Source organism: Leptonychotes weddellii, chromosome 4 (genome assembly GCF_054177405.1).
Source record: "Leptonychotes weddellii isolate Sample4059 chromosome 4, ASM5417740v2, whole genome shotgun sequence".
NCBI classification, from domain to species: domain Eukaryota; kingdom Metazoa; phylum Chordata; class Mammalia; order Carnivora; family Phocidae; genus Leptonychotes; species Leptonychotes weddellii.
In genome coordinates this window covers 113,132,521-113,151,185 of record NC_138372.1, presented here as the reverse complement: position 1 = coordinate 113,151,185, position 18,665 = coordinate 113,132,521, and the positions used below count along the sequence as shown (strand labels likewise).

Below are 18,665 nucleotides of genomic sequence, written 5' to 3'. Positions count from 1 at the left end.
AGTAACCCAGGCAAGGATGTATCTTAGAGGGGACCAGTGTCAAAGCTGAAACCCGAGGAATACCCACAATCAGCAGATGGAACTGACGAACTGTTGCAGAAGAAATACTTGAATTAGGGTGCCTGGGTGGCTCAGTTGGTTAAGCATCTGCCTTCGACTCAGGTCATGATCTCATGGTCCTGGGATTGAGCCCTGCATCAGGCTCCTTGTTCAGCAGGGAGTCTGCTTCTCCCCCTGCCCCTCCCCATGTGCACGCGCTCTTTCTCTCTCTCTCTCTCTCTCGCAAAAATAAATAAATAAAATCTTTTAAAAAATACTTGAATTATTTTTAGTCTTCTAGCTACAAAATTTTTTATTAAAATTTTTATTTTTTACAATGGAGGAGCAATTACCATTTGTCAGTAGTAGAGAATAATCCATTAAGAATAGAGCCTGTTAACATAAACAAATTTATAGAATGTGCCTGTTTGCTTCTTTGCTTTCTTTCTCTTTCCCTTCCTCCTTTCCTTCCTTCCTTTCCTTCCTTCCTTCCTCCCTCCCTCCCTCCCTCCCTCCCTTCCTTCCTTCCTTCCTTCCTTCCTTCCTTCCTTCCATCCTTCCTTCCTTCCGTCCGTCCTTCTTCACTTTACGTTTATCTATATGCACAGCCATTCTGGAAAAAAATAAATAAATAAAGCTTCAACTTGACGAAACATTTATTTTACCTTTTAAATGATTTGCTATGCTATTTGAATTGATTGCTAGATTCAACAAAACTTAAAGAATCAGCTATGTATTCATAATCTTTGTTTTAAATTTTTCTAACTGGCTCTCCATCCAAGATCAATCAAAGGAGTTAGTATTTGAAAATGCTTTGGAAATTCTCAAACAAATGTGTACTATGAATATTTTAATAGAACTAGGAGCTTTGTATGTTCTTCAAGGGAAAATTTCTGAAGATGGAAGAAAGGGTTCTTTGTGTTCTGAAATTTCATCAGCAATGAGATATTTTGCTCCTAAGTCTCTGAGGAAAAGGAATGAACACTGTCTTGTTTCTTATCAATTATTTGGTAAAGAAATTAGTAGTAACACAAGCATTTCTATTTCCTACTTGAATTACAGAAATGTGCTTAACTGCAGATAAACTTGACACAACTGAGTATTGCCAGATCAAATACCTTTTGCAAATCTTGCTAAAAACATGAAGCAATTTTGAGCCAGGCCTCCTCATATGAACAAACTCCTTATTGGGTTGCATTATATTCAATGGCATTGTAACAATTTTCAAATGTTAATGTATAACCAGAGTGCCTTATTCTATAATTAGGATACTAACATATTTGGTCTAGAAATTTTCAGTGTACTGTTAAAGATATAACTGCTGAAGGCCCTGCATTATACTATTGAAGTTTGTCTCTTACAGGAAAACCCCATAATGATGTTTTAGAAATGGTAAGAATAAGGTGCAAAGAAAATTGAACACATTTTAAAGCAAATGAAACTATTTGCTGTAGACTGAACGTTTGCATGCCTCCCGAATTCATATGTTGAAACCTAACACCCAATGTGATGGTATTAGGAGGTAAGGTGTTGGGGAAGTGATTAGGTCATGAGGGTAGAGTCTTCATGAATGGGATTAATGGCCTTATAAATGAGACACAGAGAGATCTCCTGCCCCTCTGCTACGTGAGAACACAGTGAGAAAATGGCCATCTATGAACTGGAAAACTGCTCTCACCAGATACTGAATCTGGGGCTCCCAGCCTCCAGAACTGTGAGCTACAAATTTCTGTTGTTTATAAGCCACCCAGTCTGTGGTATTTTGTTATAGCGCCTCAACAGACTAAGATACTATTTAAAAGACACTGCTTGCCACAATATATCATTTTACTAATTATACAATGTTTTTCTTTTCTTTTAGCAATAATATTAGAAGTATTCAAAATGTATTTTAGGGGTGCCTGGGTGGCTCAGTCGGTTAAGCATCTGCCTTTGGCTCAGGTCATGATCTCAGGATCCTGGGATTGAGTCCCACATCAGGCTCCCTGCTCAGTGGGGAGTCTTGCTTCTACCTCTCCCTCTGCCTGCCACTCCCTCTGATTGTGCTCTGTCAAATAAATAAATAAAATCTTTTTTTTTTTTTAAAAAAAAAGCATTTTAGCATGAGTCTTACATCACATGGGAAATCTAAGTGAATATCATATGCCTTTTTACTTTCTCATAACTTCTGCCCATTATCTGCTTTCTTGCTAAGTTGTAATCTTCACAAAGTATAATAGTGCTCAATTCATACACCCACCTTTTCGCCGTTCTCTTTCTTTCAAAATAGCTTCAAACCATTCATGTTTCTCCTCAGGTGTTTTTGCCATACACACAAACCATTTATTTTTCGCTGTGTTATGTATCTTCCATCCATTGACAACAATGTGTCCACTGCTATGGAAGTCAGCTGGAAATTAATGGGTAAAGGTGAACAACAAATATAATATCAATACAATCATTCAATTCTCAACAGTTCCAAGATCATTGAATTACTCAAAAGTATCTTTGCTTTATATGTGTGAATGAAGAACATAAAAACAAAAAAATTAAGTGTTTATATATTAAATGCCGTCAGTACTCAGGAATAGAACATTTCTAACTCATAACATTAGTATATTACATGAAACTGAACATCTGAACTAATATTCCTTTCCTCTATGTCCAAAAATATTGTGAAAGTTCCTAAAGTAATAAAAAAAGAACTTTTAAAAGATTTTCATCTCAATAATCGAATATCCAAGGTGTCAAATTCATTTTGTCTTTTTAATATTCCTTTGAAATATTATTCTAGGTTTCAAAAGCAAACTATACCGCCACAGAACAATTCTCAGCTGTTTAATGAACTGCACAATAAGAATCAGAACAAATGAATGGAACATACCAAGAGTACATTTACCTAATCTTCAATAAATGGAAAGGTTCAAATGCCTTATCATTATCATTGCTCATGGTTGAAAAATACACACTCTTTAAAATTACCACATCAGTCCATATAACTGGCTTGAATAAAAACAAAAAAATTTTTTGAGTCTGAATTCACATTGTCTTTTTCTACGTCTCATCGTAATTTTGGCTACATTGTCATGCTGGATTTGAAAATGCCAACAGAAAACCCTCTATGGCAGTTTTCTGCCTAATAGCAGGTAGAGAATAGTGATGTTACTTGTATCCAGCCTTTACTGGCATGACAGTCTGCAAAGCAAAGATTCAAAATGAAAAAACATATGACAAAGGCCTGAGTCAGCACCTGCACCAATTTAAAGTGACACTTTTAATTCATCTCCCGGAGAGACACTAAACAGCGATGGTGGGTAGCCAGGAGGTGAGCCACAAAATGTTAAAGGTGGTTTAGAGAAATGACTTCGTGGCACTGTACTATTTTTTATTTCTTTATTTTTTCTCAAATGGCTTATTTTATTTGGTGAGTTCTGGCAGGCATGGTTGGCACTCATTCTCCCCAAATCTTGTCCCCATTGTCTTTTTAGCTCCAAAATCGCCATACAGTATATGTGACCAGATTAACTATTCCAAAAATGCATTTTCAAATGATTCCATATAGTTGAGGGTCTTTAAAAATTCCAAGTTATATATGAGCCAGGATAGACTTATATTAGATCTTAGTCTATAATATATATATACATACATATATGTGTGTGTCTCTCTCTCTCTATATATATGCCATAATCCCATTAATAATAACAATTCTGATAAAGTAGTGATTCAAACTAGCAGATTTCTGCCATCAGGAAATAACAGTCTGTTTTTAAAAGGAATTTTTGTACTTTCCTTCTTACCCTTACATATTTAATTCATATTCATATCCTATACAAAGTAGCAGATCCTAGTAATACATGTCAGATAGATATCAATGACATTAGTAAGAAAGTAAAAATTATTAGTTAATAATTATACCATAATGCCTTGTTACCTCCTACAAAAATCACCAACTGAGAAATAATGATAAATTGGTAGGGAAAAAAGATCAAATTGTACATGTCTACACACCCTCCTCCTCAACTGTGTCACCTTACAGGGTCAGTATCACAAACAAGCATAATCTTTTCAGACTCTCCCCTCTTCCACAATCAGACCTAGATTAGCTAAGTGAACCCAGCACTGCAGCTTAAAAGACCCCACATTCCCACTAGTGTTATTCCCCTTTTAATCATATTCCAGGTAAAGAAAATCACAAGAACCACACGCAATGTACAGTAATTAAATATTGGACTTACTTTAAAATGAACATAATGTATTCTTCCCATAGAACACTGAGGAACACAAGTTCATATGCTAGGCTGATGCTCCTGACCCTGCACATCATATGCCCGGGGCCAGACAGCCCTGTAACCTGGGTCTTCCTTCCTTCCCTCCCTGGATTATTTGAGCCTGGCATTGCTCTCTCCACACCCTGCTGACTCTTCCTTCAACATTTTTCATCAGGCCATTTCTTACTTCAAAAGCCTTTGGTAGCTCACCACTGAATCAAGTGAAAACATGAAAGCTTGCTTTCGTGCTTCTTCTTAAATTGACCCCCCCCCCCACTGTGTTCTTCTGTGGCCCTGCCACTTTTTGCAGCTTTCCTCCTTGTCCTGTGACTTACCCGTTCTCCAGGCTGACGCTCACTCTCAAGCTACCCAGCTCTGCTCTCTGCCTCAGCAACTCTTTCTTCTCCTTAAAGTGTACCCAGATCTTTTGCGAAGGCTTGCTTAACCATTACAACCTGGGCATTCAAACTTCCCTTGGAAAATGTATGATTAAACTCAGAACCAGACAAGTCAGCATGTGATCGCACATGGCCATTGTTTCATGAACAGAAAGCAAGATTATTAACTGACTGTAAAATCTGCCAAGTCAAATAAAAGGTTAATTGCTGTACCAATACAATACTTTGAAAGAACAGCTTATGTCACCTAATAATTTAAAATGAAAGGATAGGGGCGCCTGGGTGGCTCAGTTTGTTAGATGTCTGCCTTCGGCTCAGGTCATGATCCCGGAGTCCAGGGATCGAGCCCCGCATCAGGCTCCCTGCCTAGCGGGGAGTCTGCTTCTCCTTCTGCCCTTCGCCCTGCTCGTGCTCTCTCTCTCGCTCTCTCAAATAAATAGATAAAATCTTTTAAAATAAATAAATAAATAAATAAATAAAATGAAAGGATAATATTCCTTTTTTTTTTTTTGAAAGATTTTCTTTATTTGTCAGAGAGAGAGAGAGAGCACAAGCAGGGGGAGCCGCAGGCAAGGGAGAAGCAGGCTTCCCACGGAGCAAGGAGCCCAATGCAGGACTTGATCCCAGGACCCTGGGATCATGACCTGAGCTGAAGGCAGATGCTTAATTGACTGAGCCACTCAGGTGCCCAATAATGTTCCTTTTTAAAGTTTATGTGCTAGCTACTTTCTATCACTAATTTTAAAAATCATAATTTTAAACATATATACAAACATGTATGTGTATATATAAAACAGGACTCAAAAAGTAGTATAAATATCACAGTGATATCAGTTACCAAATTACCAATGTTCTACCAAATAAGCAACTGATTCTCATTTATTTTGAAATGAGAATTAGTGATATATAAATGGCTTCATAATTTCAATCACAGCACATTTTTCAATAACTTCATTCTAAAAAATAAGTTTGAATTCAACTTATTTATTAAGAACAGCCACATAAAGATCATGGAAGGGGCACATGGGTGGCTCAATCAGTTAAGCATCTGCCTTCATGGGGCACCTGGGTGGCTCAGTTGGTTAAGCGGCTGCCTTCAGCTCAGGTCATGATCCCAGGGTCCTGGGATTGAGCCCCGCATCGGGCTCCCAGCTCTGCGGGAAGCCTGCTTCTCCCTCTCCCACTCCCCGTGCTTGTGTTCCCTCTCTCTCTGGGTCTCTCTCTGTCAAATAAATAAATAAAATCTTGAAAAAAAAAAAAAGCATCTGCCTTCAGCTTAGTTCATATCAGCTCAGGTCATGATCCCAGGGTCCTGGAATCAAGCTCATGAGCCCATGTCAGGCTCCCTGCTCAGTAGGGTGTCTGCTTCTCCCTCTGCCCCTCGCCCCCGTTCTCTCTCTCTCTCTCAAATAAATGAAATCTTTAAAAAAACAAAATCATGGAAAAGCCCAATAGTGCTTTTCCTTAGTAGAAATTTAAAAATATTTTTTAATGAAAGAATAATTTATTAATGCCAAATGTAGGAATTTGCAAGTTTCAATGTATCTAAAATATAATTCTACAGAAAGTGTTAAAAAGGAATGGAATTAAAATTGTCATTCATTAAGTGTAGAATATCCAAATTCAACAGTCTCTAGGCACTGATGTCTTTTCCGAAAAGAGAAAAATCCAAGGGGCAGCCCTGAACAACTTACTAATTACTTTGAAGCTATACAGTTTACAAATTCCTCACTCTTAATTCAGCATAGTTTTACATAATGAGATGAGGTTTTTCTAAAACTGATACTACTATAACTCTCAGTGGAAATGCTGGTATCTTTTCAATAGTGTGAGTTTAATGAGATGGAAGCTAGCCAAGTACTCAGGCTAGGAAACAGAAGAAACTGCCAGAAAATATTATTCAAAACATCAAGAAACTGATGTCTAAACAATGTGTTTAACCCTTATTCTGGTGATCAACAGTGTGCATGCACAAATTTCTAAGAGAAATTTTAAAAATTATAATTTACTCACATTATGAATACTTAATGCTGAAAAAATTACTTTTTGGAATAAATCTTTGATCTTATCAAATAACAGAAGAAAATTTTCTGGCATCCAAAATTTCATTTGACATTATTTATGGCAAAAAAAGTTTTTTAAAAAAGGTTCTAACTGATTTTTCCTTTTAAAACTAGAAGTAGCTTCCTTAACCTTTTTGAAATTCCCAATAACATATTGAAAATTTAAGTGTATCAGGAAGGAACTAATATATGCCTGGTAGTCTTTTCAACATTGTAAAGTTATGCTACTTTTTAATTAAGAATGTATTCAATTCAGCTTATACAACAGTACTATGGTTGTTAAGGTAACTATGGTTTATCTATTTTGTTGACTATTAAGTAACAATAAATACATGTTATGTGGTGATAAGACATGAAGATAAAGATGACTATAATTCAGAAAATGATTCTATTTAATTGAAAAGAGGATATAAAACTATAGAGGGCGCCTGGGTGGCTCAGTTGGTTAAGCGACTGCCTTCGGCTCAGGTCATGATCCTGGAGTCCCTGGATTGAGTCCCACATCGGGCTCCCTGCTCGGCGGGGAGTCTGCTTCTCCCTCTGACCCTCCCCCCTCTCATGTGCTCTCTCTCATTCTCTCTCTCTCAAATAAATAAATAAAATCTTAAAAAAAAAAAATTAAAAAAATTTTAAAAAACCCAAAACTATAGAGTTCATGTTTTTAAGCATTTTTTAAAAATCTGTGCATAAAAAAAATTAAAGGAATATTTTAAAATTCTCATTTATTTCTCTTTAGATGATGAAATTATCTAGTATTTTCAACTTATTTCTGTTATTTCCAAATTTTCTCTAATTAGCAAAATTTAATTTAAAAAAAACCCAATATGTTTAATATCTTTAAATGGTTTAAAATATTTATATTGAAAATGACAGCTGAAATCTTTCTTTAAAAAAAATCTATTTACTCTAAAGAACACCTTAAAGAATAAATAAATTTCCAACTTACTTATTTTAAATTTGACCATTGTATTGAAATTTGTGGTTTGTGTAACACTGAACTGCAGATCACATTTACTAAAGGTCACCATTTTGCCCTCTGTCCAACTACACAAATAAACTAGTTCTTAAGAAAGAATACAATACAAAAATAAACTAGTTCTTAAGAGAGAATATAAATGATCTGTTGTTACCTTCTGAATGAATTTCTAAGCATATACTATGAAAATTACCAAGAAAGTTAATGGCAGAAAGTTCAACAGCTTTCCTATTTAGGTCTTAAGCTGGATACTTTTTATGCATTATGATCAAACTAATATCTCAGAAAGAATCTTCAAAGAAGACTTAAATTAGAATTAGACAAAATGAGAGATGGATCTAGAGAATGGTGGAATAGAAATTTGGCCACAAACTCAATGGCTACCACCTTCCTTGAACATAAGCAGTAATGGATAACATGGATATATTAAAATAAATACACAAATTTTTACATTTCTGCATGTCATATCATTATTGCATCAATTTTTTGTATTCTGAGATATAAATGATATAATCCAACTCATTAAACATTATAAGTAAAAGTATAATCAGGTTTATTTTTCAAAAAGATTTTAGATAGTTACACACTGGCTAAAAGCTTAGTCTCATTCCAAATGCAATTATTTCTTCTGCAAGTTTTGAGCTAAATCAATACAATCAGTGTCTGATGGAGTCCTTAGAAAAGAAAAGCATTTTACTTATACCTAGAGTATGCAAAAATACCTAATATTTTTATAATATATTCAAGTAGATGGGGGGACATTTAAACTTTTCATTAAAAGTTCTAAGCACTCTTAAAAATATATCTTGGTTAATTAATTTGTATTATTTACCCACAACATGGTATAGTCATTGTTTGGTTTTGGTTTTGGCAACGAGCAGATGAGCCTGACAGTATTTACCATCCCTCATGTAACTCATCCAGGGTCCAAGTGTGGGAAGGACTTGACATCCGGACATTGGTCAGCTCTGCTGAGATCTATCAACATCAGAGCTCCCATTCATAGAGTTTAAAGTAAGAACACTTGGGGCACCTGGGTGGCTCAGTCATTAAGCGTCTGCCTTCAGCTAAGGTCATGATCCTGGGATCAAGCCCCGCATCTAGCCCCACATTGGGCTCCCTGCTCATTGGGAAGCCTGCTTCTCCCCCTCCCACTCCCCCTGCTTGTGTTCCCTCTCTCACTGTGTCTCTCTCTGTCAAATAAATAAATAAAATCTTTAAAAAAAAAAACAGTAAGAACACTTAAAACCTGAGCTCATCAAAAAGAAATGGAGATTTTGTGATGGAAATGACCAAGAAAACAAAAAAGGAGAAAGTTGGTGTAGCACCCAGATTGTTTCTTAGAAGAAACAAACAACCAAAGTTAATCTCTATATACTGATGCCTTATCTCTTCACAGCTCTCCAGTTGGTCCCTATAGATTTAAAACCCATATGGAACCTCTGCTCCCTATTTCTCAAGGCATGGCCATGGTCACCAAGGAAACCTCACTCCAGCCCCAGCTTCATATTAAACATCTGGGTTAACTTGGACGAGTTAGTTCTTCAATGTGGCTTCATTTCCATCATCTGAAATGTTAAGAGGGTATATTAGTTGATCTTCAAGATCCTATTCATCTTCAGAAATTCTATTTTTGAGTTTCCAAGTCCTGGCTGAGGATGTACGCTTATCCTAAAGACCTAGTAGTCACACTTACTAGAATACTAAATTTTCTTTGCAGGAAGCAAAAGGAAGGTAGCCAGCTGCAGCCTAAAATTTCTTTAAGTGACCTTGTAGCAAGTATTTGTAGCCAAATTCCTGCAACATGCTGTGTATATATGTTAAAGGAAGAAATAAGGCCTTAACTGGATACTACAAAGTAAAATTAATTCCTTCATCATATTTCAATGAAACCTGAGCCTTGGAAGTTTGTGCCAAGAGGTGTCATCAGACAATTTATGACTAAATATTCTGAAATGTCCTGTCTTCCCCACTAATTCATATCTACCAGGGTCTGAAGACTTGTTTCCCTAACATCCCTATCCCCCAGGTACTGAGGTCCTGAAGGCTACAATCTTACCAGCACTAAAAGAACATTTTCATGGGATTGAATCCAAAGGCCATTTGCTCCATCACCCAACATAGGCTCTCACTGCCCTACATCTATGCTGAAGATGGTATTCTTTTTTTTTTTTTTTAAGATTTTTATTTATTTGACAGAGAGAGACACAGCAAGAGAGGGAACACAAGCCCCGATATGGGGCTTGATCCCAGGACCCTGGGATCATGACCTGAGCCGAAGGTAGACGCTTAATGACTGAGCCACCTGGCGCCCCTGTAGACGGTATTCTATGCCCATGCCTCCAATGGCCCCGGGCTCTTAGATTTCCTTATCTAGTGCCCCAGTTTCCCAAAATGTAGGAATCATTGTCAAATTCATCAAAATTTACCAAAATTCACTTAGATTACCCGTGCAAATGGTACAAATGGGGACGACCACACCATCAGGGGGAGAGGGAAGGAAATGAGACACAGGAGCTGTGTGCCCATGAAAAGGCATAAAAAGGGGAGAAAACAAAGAGAAGGCTAAAGCAACAGGGGACAGGTGGTTCCAGCAGGGGGAGACAGGGCCAAGAAGGAACAAAGTGGAGGTTTGAGTGTGCCTTCCTCGGCCTTCCTTCCACCCACCTCAAGTACAACATGGGCTTTTGGATATTCTCTTGAGCAGTCAGGTTACTGAAGCAAGATAGCCGTTCACATGTAGACAGACAACATTCCTAAATGTCACTAGAGTCCTCTCAGAGCATTAAAATGAATTAAAATACCACCTTATAAAAAATATTGTGCACATCCTGACATGGAAAAATAGCCTACTAAGTCCCACATGTTAGCATGTGAGTATTTGCGGACAGGGATTTTCAGCTGTGCCAGCAGTCAGACAGCTCCCACACCTACATCCCTCCTTTAGCCCATGTGGAACCTCGCCACAAGATGACTTGGTTCCCAGGAGAATACACCTGAGTTTTGCTCATTGCGCATCTTTTCCCCTTACCTGCAGCAATCATGCTTCACTATTTATGTTCTGGGCAATGTTTTAGAATGCTAACAATGGGATAGAGAAATGGTACACAGGTGAGCATCTGAAAATTTGTGCCCATGCAGATGGTAAACATTCTTCTCCCCTCTGGGACTAAGAGATGGCAACAAAGGTATGTGGTAGCAGGGAGCTGATCTGTGCCCCAAACCCATGTTTAAATGGGGTATTATAAAGGCATTTCTCTATATGGGAATTAAAGTCACTTAGCAACAATTAATATATTTTGTTTCATCTTGTCATTTCTCCTAGAAGCATATCTTTGAAATTCGAATTAAAATCATTGGGGGGGAAAATGTGATCCAATTTACTAATCATGCATATTATAGACTAGTATATCATCATATTACTTAATATTACATTTATTTTTTCAAATAGAAAATAACTTATTTAACCTCAAACATTTATTTAATGTTTGTGACTAATCATGATTTGATAAGCTTACTTGTCAAAGTCTGTACCTTCAAAGTTGCAGTGTGAAAATGCACTATCTTTAAGTAATAAAGTAAAATACACACAACACCCTTACTCTACAAGCAAATCGACAGCATGTTTATATGCATGGTGGCTGTAGAGCTAAAACAAATTTAGAGTTTTCCATATTCTACAGTGAACATACTATATGAAAAAGTATCATATATATACATATAAAACATAGTATAACTTGAAGAAAATAAATTAATTCCTTATTCTCTGTACTCATGCTGGTGATACCAGGAACTGTGAGTGTGTACATCACTCCTACTCAGCTATTTCTTTGTATCTCTGTGTTGAATGCTAGTGGGTTTCGGCCAAATATAATTTTCTACTTCCGATAGTCCTCATCTCTCTTATCTTGCCTTTCTCCTCCAACTGCTCTACCTAACAAAGTATTTCTAAGCTCTAATGCGCTGCAAATGAATTATTCAGGTGAGAAGTCTGTCTTATGAGGGAGTTTCCTATTGGTGCTTCATTTTAAAACTACAAATTACCTACCTGTGCCATCATCCACATTCTCCACTTCCATCACCTCTGTATTGATCCGGCCACGAAAAAGGTACCGATGTCCATCTGTAGATGCCTTGCTATTCTTCAACCGTCTTGTAATGGAATGAAATCACAAAAACTTTGTTACTAAACTTAATAAAAAACAGTGTTGAAGCAATATGATGTAAGCTATCCTCTGAAAAAACACAAAAGACACCAATGCAATCAATGATATTGTTAGGGTCTTGGTGTTTTATACTTGTGTCCTCCCATTCATAACAGCATTGGTTGCTTTACAAATGAGGCTTATGTACTAGCTTTTGTAAACAAATGGAAGCTTTGGACTAAGAACAACATACAGCTGGGTGGGTAAATATGTGCTTTTGCTCAATTTAGAACATAAAAGGTACCAAATCAAAGTCTGTTACACACTGAAAGTTATTTTAAAATTTCATTTGATTTCTTTCACTTTCATTTCTCATTTTTCAGTAACTAGCTGGTAATTTCCATTTTTTTCAAGCTTGGGTAAAATTCAGTTAGTACTTATGATTCCTCTGCAAAGAAACTGACTGTGCTGGAAATTCTTCAGTGGAGTGTTATCCAGCTGAAAATATTTTTCCTATATTGTTTCTATGATATGAGACCTATATACTTGTTGAATAAGTCTCTTAATACATGTATAATCTTTTATAAGGGTCTTATTTATTTTTAAAATAGTCTAAAACATTCCAAAACTTTGGTATAGTGTGTCTAATACTGGTCTTTAATCTTAAAAGGTATGTACAACAAAGTTAAAATATCCAGGTTTATAAATGAACATTTGTAATAATGAATTATGTGGTTAAGTGTGTTTATACTTGAATCACTGAACATACAGAAGAGATATTTTAGAAAGTTTTGTTAATTAAAGAGGAAAGATTCTAAGAAATGATTCAGGAGGATTCAAGAATACCTAGTCACTCAAAAGATTTCAATTAACTTAAACTATTCCGTTTGACTCATTGACAAAAGTCTTGCTAATAATTTAATATACTGAAATAATTATTCATTTACTGTGTTGTACAGACACATCTGGCAAAAGTGAAGATGTAAATGTTCACCAACTTCAATATCCCTCTCCTCCTCACCCCTGCAGTTAGGTATCAGCCCTAGATATCAGCCCTCCCTGCAGGGAGGGGTCACAAGGTGCTGTCCCAGTCCCTGAATTCCTTCCGTGAACGACAGGATATATTCCTGCCTTACCTGTCTAAAGCTTCATCAAAACTTAGTAGTCCTTCATCCCTACTAAAAGAAACTAATTAAATAGATTAGTTAACCTGATTTAGGGTTTCTCAGCCCAGGCCTTCACCATCTTGCACTCCGATGTTCATTATGAAAGTGACCTCTAAATGTCCTTTGCTAATAACCTTAAATAAATGCTACCAATTAGGGATTCAGGCCATATAGTACGCAAGGTTGGCATCATAGCCAGCCAAGGATAGAGAAGAATGCAGAGCACACTAATATGTAGGTAATTGCATATTCTCCCAGGTAGGACATAGTATTGTGGGTCTTGCAAAAGAGAATTTCTTGTAAGTTTATACATCATACTTCAATCATTTTTTTTAAGTTTAATATCCTTGATAATAGTTTTATTCACAGGCAAAGAATCATAGCATGGAATCTATCACTGGTCTTATTTTCTAAAGCATTAATTTTCTTTGTGATCTTGTCAGTTCTGAACAGGCTTTTATATTTCTCTTGACCTGTAGATAATAACACTCAATATGAAATTCCAGTAAGTGTCTGATCAATATTGTTAACACTTAGCTTAAAAAGAGAGACCTTTGGTCCCTTCAGAAGGTGGTTCTATTAAAGTATACCTACTGAAAAGCCTATGCTTTGAAAATAATTTTGCTCTATATTGTAATGTAGAATATTTGATATCCCAATTCTATGATTTCCCTCCCAATTATGTGTTTTAGTGGTCATCAGGATACATCTTGCAGGGATGTTCATAATAGCAGAAAAACTAAGACAAACAAACAAAAACCTAAACTCCACTGATAGGAGAGTGAATAATATTCAACCAATGGAATATTATACAAAGTTAAATGAATAAACTATTCCTATACATATGGATACACAGTTTACAAACTATATTGTATACAAAATATAAACTGCAGAAGACAAAATACATTATAATATTTGCAAAGCTCATTAACAGATAAACTAAGCCATATCATGTTTTATGTATTAAATATTACACAACACAGAGGAGGAGCAAGATGGCGGAGGAGTAGGAGACCTAAATTTTGTCTGCTCCCAGGAATTCAGCTAGATAGGTATCAAACCATTCTGAATACCTACGAACTCAAGAGGAGATCGAAGAAAAGAATAGCAGCAACTCTCTGAACAGAAAAGCGACAACTTTCTGGAAGGTAAGACGGGCGGAGAAGTGAATCCAAGGTGATATTTGGGAAGATAGACAGCGAGGGGGGGAGCCTCGGTCAGCCACTACCGGCAAGTGATAGAGCAGCAGAGCACAAAATTGGAACTTGTAGAAGTCTGCTCCGCTGAGGGACATCACTCCAGTGGCTAAGCAGGGGGTGGAACGCTCGTGGGGACAGTGTGGTCTCAGGACCCTCGGGGTCACAGAAGGACTGGGGGTGTATGAGTGCAGCAGAGCTCCCAGGTATCGGAGCGGGGAAGCCAGCTGCAGAGACGGAGCCAAGGAGTGAGCTCTCAGCTCGGGGTTGCCATAAACCGTGATCCGTGGCACAGTGGGGCCACTGCTCTTCCAGCAGGGACCCAACAAGTGGCAGATCCGGGGAGACTCCCCTTCCTCCCCTGGGAGGAGCAGCATGGGAGCGCACCGCAGGGATCTGCTGGGTTTGGAGACTCCACACGGGGTCATGAGCCAGAGACAGAAATGCTTGGTTACAGGCCGGTGAGCACAGAGGGCGGCTGGAGACCGGGGAGACAGGAATGATTGACTGCTTTAATCTGGGGGCTCACTGAGGAGTGGAGCCCCGAGTTCTCGCTTCCTCCAGGACGGAGATTGGGAGGCCGCCATTTTCACTCTCCTCCTCCAAAGCTGTACGGAAAGCTTGCAGGGAGCTCACGAGAGCAAACCTGAGCAGATTGCTTAGCCGGGCCCCCTGCAAGGGCGAGGCAATTCCGCCTCTGGCAAAGACATTTGAGAACCACTGCAACAGGTCCCTCCCCCGGAAGATCAGCAAGAATATCCAGCCAAGACCAAGTTTACCGATCAATGAGAACGGCAGAACTTCAGCACCCAGGGAATACAACACAGAGAATTCGTGGCTTTTTTTCCCATGATTCTTTAGTCTTTCAAAGTTAATTTTTTAAATTTTCTTTATTTTTTCCTTTTCTATTTTTTTAATTCTTTTTCCCTTTGAACCAACATATCTTATCAATCCCTTTTTTAAAAATCTTTTTTATTTTTCATTTTTAGAGTCATATTCTATCCCTTCATTGTAGTTAACCTTATTTTTTTGAATAAGTTGTTCTCTCTTTAAAATTTTGGGATACAGTTTCTTCTAAAAGACCAAAATATACCCTAAATCTCTAGTGTATGGCTTTGTTCTAGTATCCTGCCTGATCAAATTCTTTCCCCTCCTTTTTTTTGGTTCCTTTTTAAATTTCTCCTCTTTCTTTTTTTAACCAACTTCTTATCGATTCCTTTTATAAAATATTTTATAATTTTCATCTTTAAACGCATATTCCATTCCCTCATCATATTTACCCTTATTTTTGTACATATATAAGTTTCTCTTTCTTTAAAATTTTGGGAGGCAGTTTCTTCTAACAGACCAAAATACACCCAAAATCTAGTGTGTGACACTGATCTATTCATCAGCCTGATCATATTTGCTCATATTCTTTTTTTTTTTTTCTTTTCCTTCTTTCCCTTTCTTTTCCCCCTGGTTTAGAGTCTCTTCTGATTTGTTTAGTGTATATTTTTCTGGGATCAAAGTTACCCTGTTAGCATTTTGTTGTCTCATTCATCTATTCTCCTCTGGACAAAACAACAAGACAGAAAAACTCACCTCAAAAAAAAGAACAAGAGGCAGTACCAAATGCCAGGGACCTAATCAAAACAGACATTAGTAAGATGTCGGAACTAGAGTTCAGAATGACGATTATAAACATACTACGTGGGGTGGAAAAAAGCATGGAAGATACTAGAGAATCCCTTTCTGGAGAAATAAAAGAACTAAAATCTAACCAAGTCAAAATCAAAAAGGCTATTAATGAGGTGCAATCAAAAATGGAGGCTCTAACTGCCAGGATAAATGAGGCAGAAGAGAGAATTAGCAAAATAGAAGACCAAATGATGGAGAATAAAGAAGCTGAGAAAAAGAGAGATAAACAATTACTGGATCATGAGGGCAAAATTCGAGAGATAAGTGATACCATAAGATGAAACAATATTAGAATAATTGGGATCCCAAAAGAAAAAGAGAGAGAGGGGCAGAAGGTATATTGGAGCAAATTATAGCAGAAAACTTCCCTAATTTGGGGAAGGAAACAGGCATCAAAATCCAGGAGACACAGAGAAACTCCTCAAAATCAATAAAAATAGGTCAATACCCTGACATCTAATAGTAAAACTTATGAGTCTCAGACACAAAGAGAAAATCCTGAAAGCAGCTCGGGACAAGAGGTCTGTAACCTACAATGGTAGAAACATCAGATTGGCAACAGACCTATCCACAGAGACCTAGCAGGCCAGAAAGGACTGGCATGATATATTCAGAGCACTAAATGAGAAAAATATGCAGCCAAGAATACTATATCCAGCTAGGCTGTCACTGAAAATAGAAGGACAGATAAAAAGCTTCCAGGACAAACAAAAACTAAAGGAATTTGCAAACACAAAACCAGCCCTACAAGAAATATTGAAAGGGGTCCTCTTAGCCTAAAAGTAACATAGACCATAAAGGAACACAGATAATATACAGTAACAGTCACCTAACAGGCAATAAAATGGCACTAAATTCTTATCTTTCAGTAGTTACTCTGAATGTAAATGGGCTCAATGCCCCAATCAAAAGACACAGAGTATCAGATTGGATAGAAAAACAAGATCCATGGATATGCTGTCTGCAAGAGACTCATTTTAGACCCAAAGACACCTCCAGATTGAAAGTGGGAAGGTGGAAAACCATTTACCATGCTAATGGACATCAAAAGAAAGCTGGGGTGGCAATCCTTTATCAAACAAATTAGATTTCAAACGAAAGACTATAATAAGAGATGAGGAAGGACACTATATCATACTTAGAGGGTCTATCCAACAAGAAGATCTAACAATTGTAAATATCTATGCCCCTAACATGGGAGCAGCCAATTATATAAGCCAATTAATAAAAAAATCAAAGAAACACATCGACAACAATACGATAATAGTAGGGGACTTTAACATCACCCTCACTGAAATGGACAGATCATCTAAGTAAAAGATCAACAAGCAAATAAAGGCTTTAAATAACACACTGAACCAGACGGACTTCACAGATATATTCAGAACATTCCATCCCAAAGCAACAGAATACACATTCTTCTCTAGTGCTCAGTGACATTTTCCAGAACAGATCACATCCTAGGTCACAAGTCAGGTCTCAACTGGTACCAAAAGACTGGGATCATTCCCTGCATATTTTCAGACCACAATGCTTTGAAACTAGAACTCAATCACAAGAGAAAAGTTGGAAAGAACTCAAATACATGGAGGCGAAAGAGCATTCTACTGAAGAATGAATGGGTCAAGAGGAATTTAAAGAAGAATTTAAAAAATTCATGAAAACAAATGAAATGAAAACACAACTGTTCAAAATCTTTGGGATGCAGCAAAGGTGGTCCTAAGAGGAAAGTATGTAGCAATATAAGCCTTTCTCAAGAAACAAGAAAGGTCTCAAATACACAATCTAACTCTACACCTAAAGGAGCTGGAGAAAAAACAGCAAATAAAGCCTAAACCCAGCAGGAGAAGAGAAATAATAAACATCAGAGCAGAAATCGGTGAAATAGAAACCAAAACAACAGTAGAACAGATCAATGAAACTAGGAGCTGGTTCTTTGAAAGAATTAATAAGATTGATAAACCCCTGGCCAGATTTATCAAAAAGAAAAGAGAAACTACCCAAATAAATAAAAGCATGAATGAAAGAGGAGATATCATGACCAACAGCAAAGAAATACAAACAATTATAAGAGCATATTATGAGCAACTATATGCCAGCAAATAGATAATCTGGAAGAAATGGATGCATTCCTAGAGATGTATAAACTACAAAAACTAAACCAGGAAGAAAAAAAAACCAGAACAGACCCATAACCACTAAGGAAATTGAAGCAGTAATAAAAAATCTCCCAACAAACAAGAGCCCAGGGCCAGATGGCTTCCCAGGGGAATTCTACCAAACATTTAAAAAAGAATTAATACCTATTCTTCTAAAACTGTTCAAAAAATAGAAATGGAAGGAAAACTTCCAAACTCTTTTTATGAGGTCACCATTACCTTGATCCCCAAACCAGACAAAGACCCCATCAAAAAGGAGAACTACAGACCAATATCCTTGATGAACATGGATGCAAAAATTCTCACCAAAATACTAGCCAATAGGATCCAACAGTACATTAAAAGGATTATTCACTACAACCAAGTGGGATTTATCCCTGGGCTGCAAGGTTGGTTCAACACCTGCAAATCAATCAATGTGATACAATACATTAATAAAAGACAGAACAAGAACCATATGATCTTCTCAATAGATGCAGAAAAAGCATTTGACAAAGTACAGCATCTTTTCTTGATTAAAACTCTTCACAGTGTAGGGATAGAGGGTACATACCTCAATATCATAAAAACCATCTATGAAAAACCCACAGTGAGTA

General features: G+C 37.1%; 1 protein-coding gene across 3 annotated transcripts in view; it reads right to left on the bottom strand.

Annotated features, from left to right (window-relative positions):
* LOC102733166 (phosphatidylinositol 3,4,5-trisphosphate-dependent Rac exchanger 2 protein) overlaps positions 1–18,665 on the bottom strand; it is a 197,125-nt gene that overhangs the window by 78,777 nt on the left and 99,683 nt on the right. For all 3 annotated transcript variants that reach the window (XM_081816086.1, XM_081816084.1, XM_081816085.1), the window contains exons 8-9: positions 11,772–11,875; positions 2,279–2,428 (exon numbers count right to left, since the gene is read on the bottom strand). In XM_081816086.1, the coding sequence (XP_081672212.1) occupies positions 2,279–2,428; positions 11,772–11,875 (254 nt within the window). The remainder of the gene's footprint in view (positions 1–2,278; positions 2,429–11,771; positions 11,876–18,665) is intronic.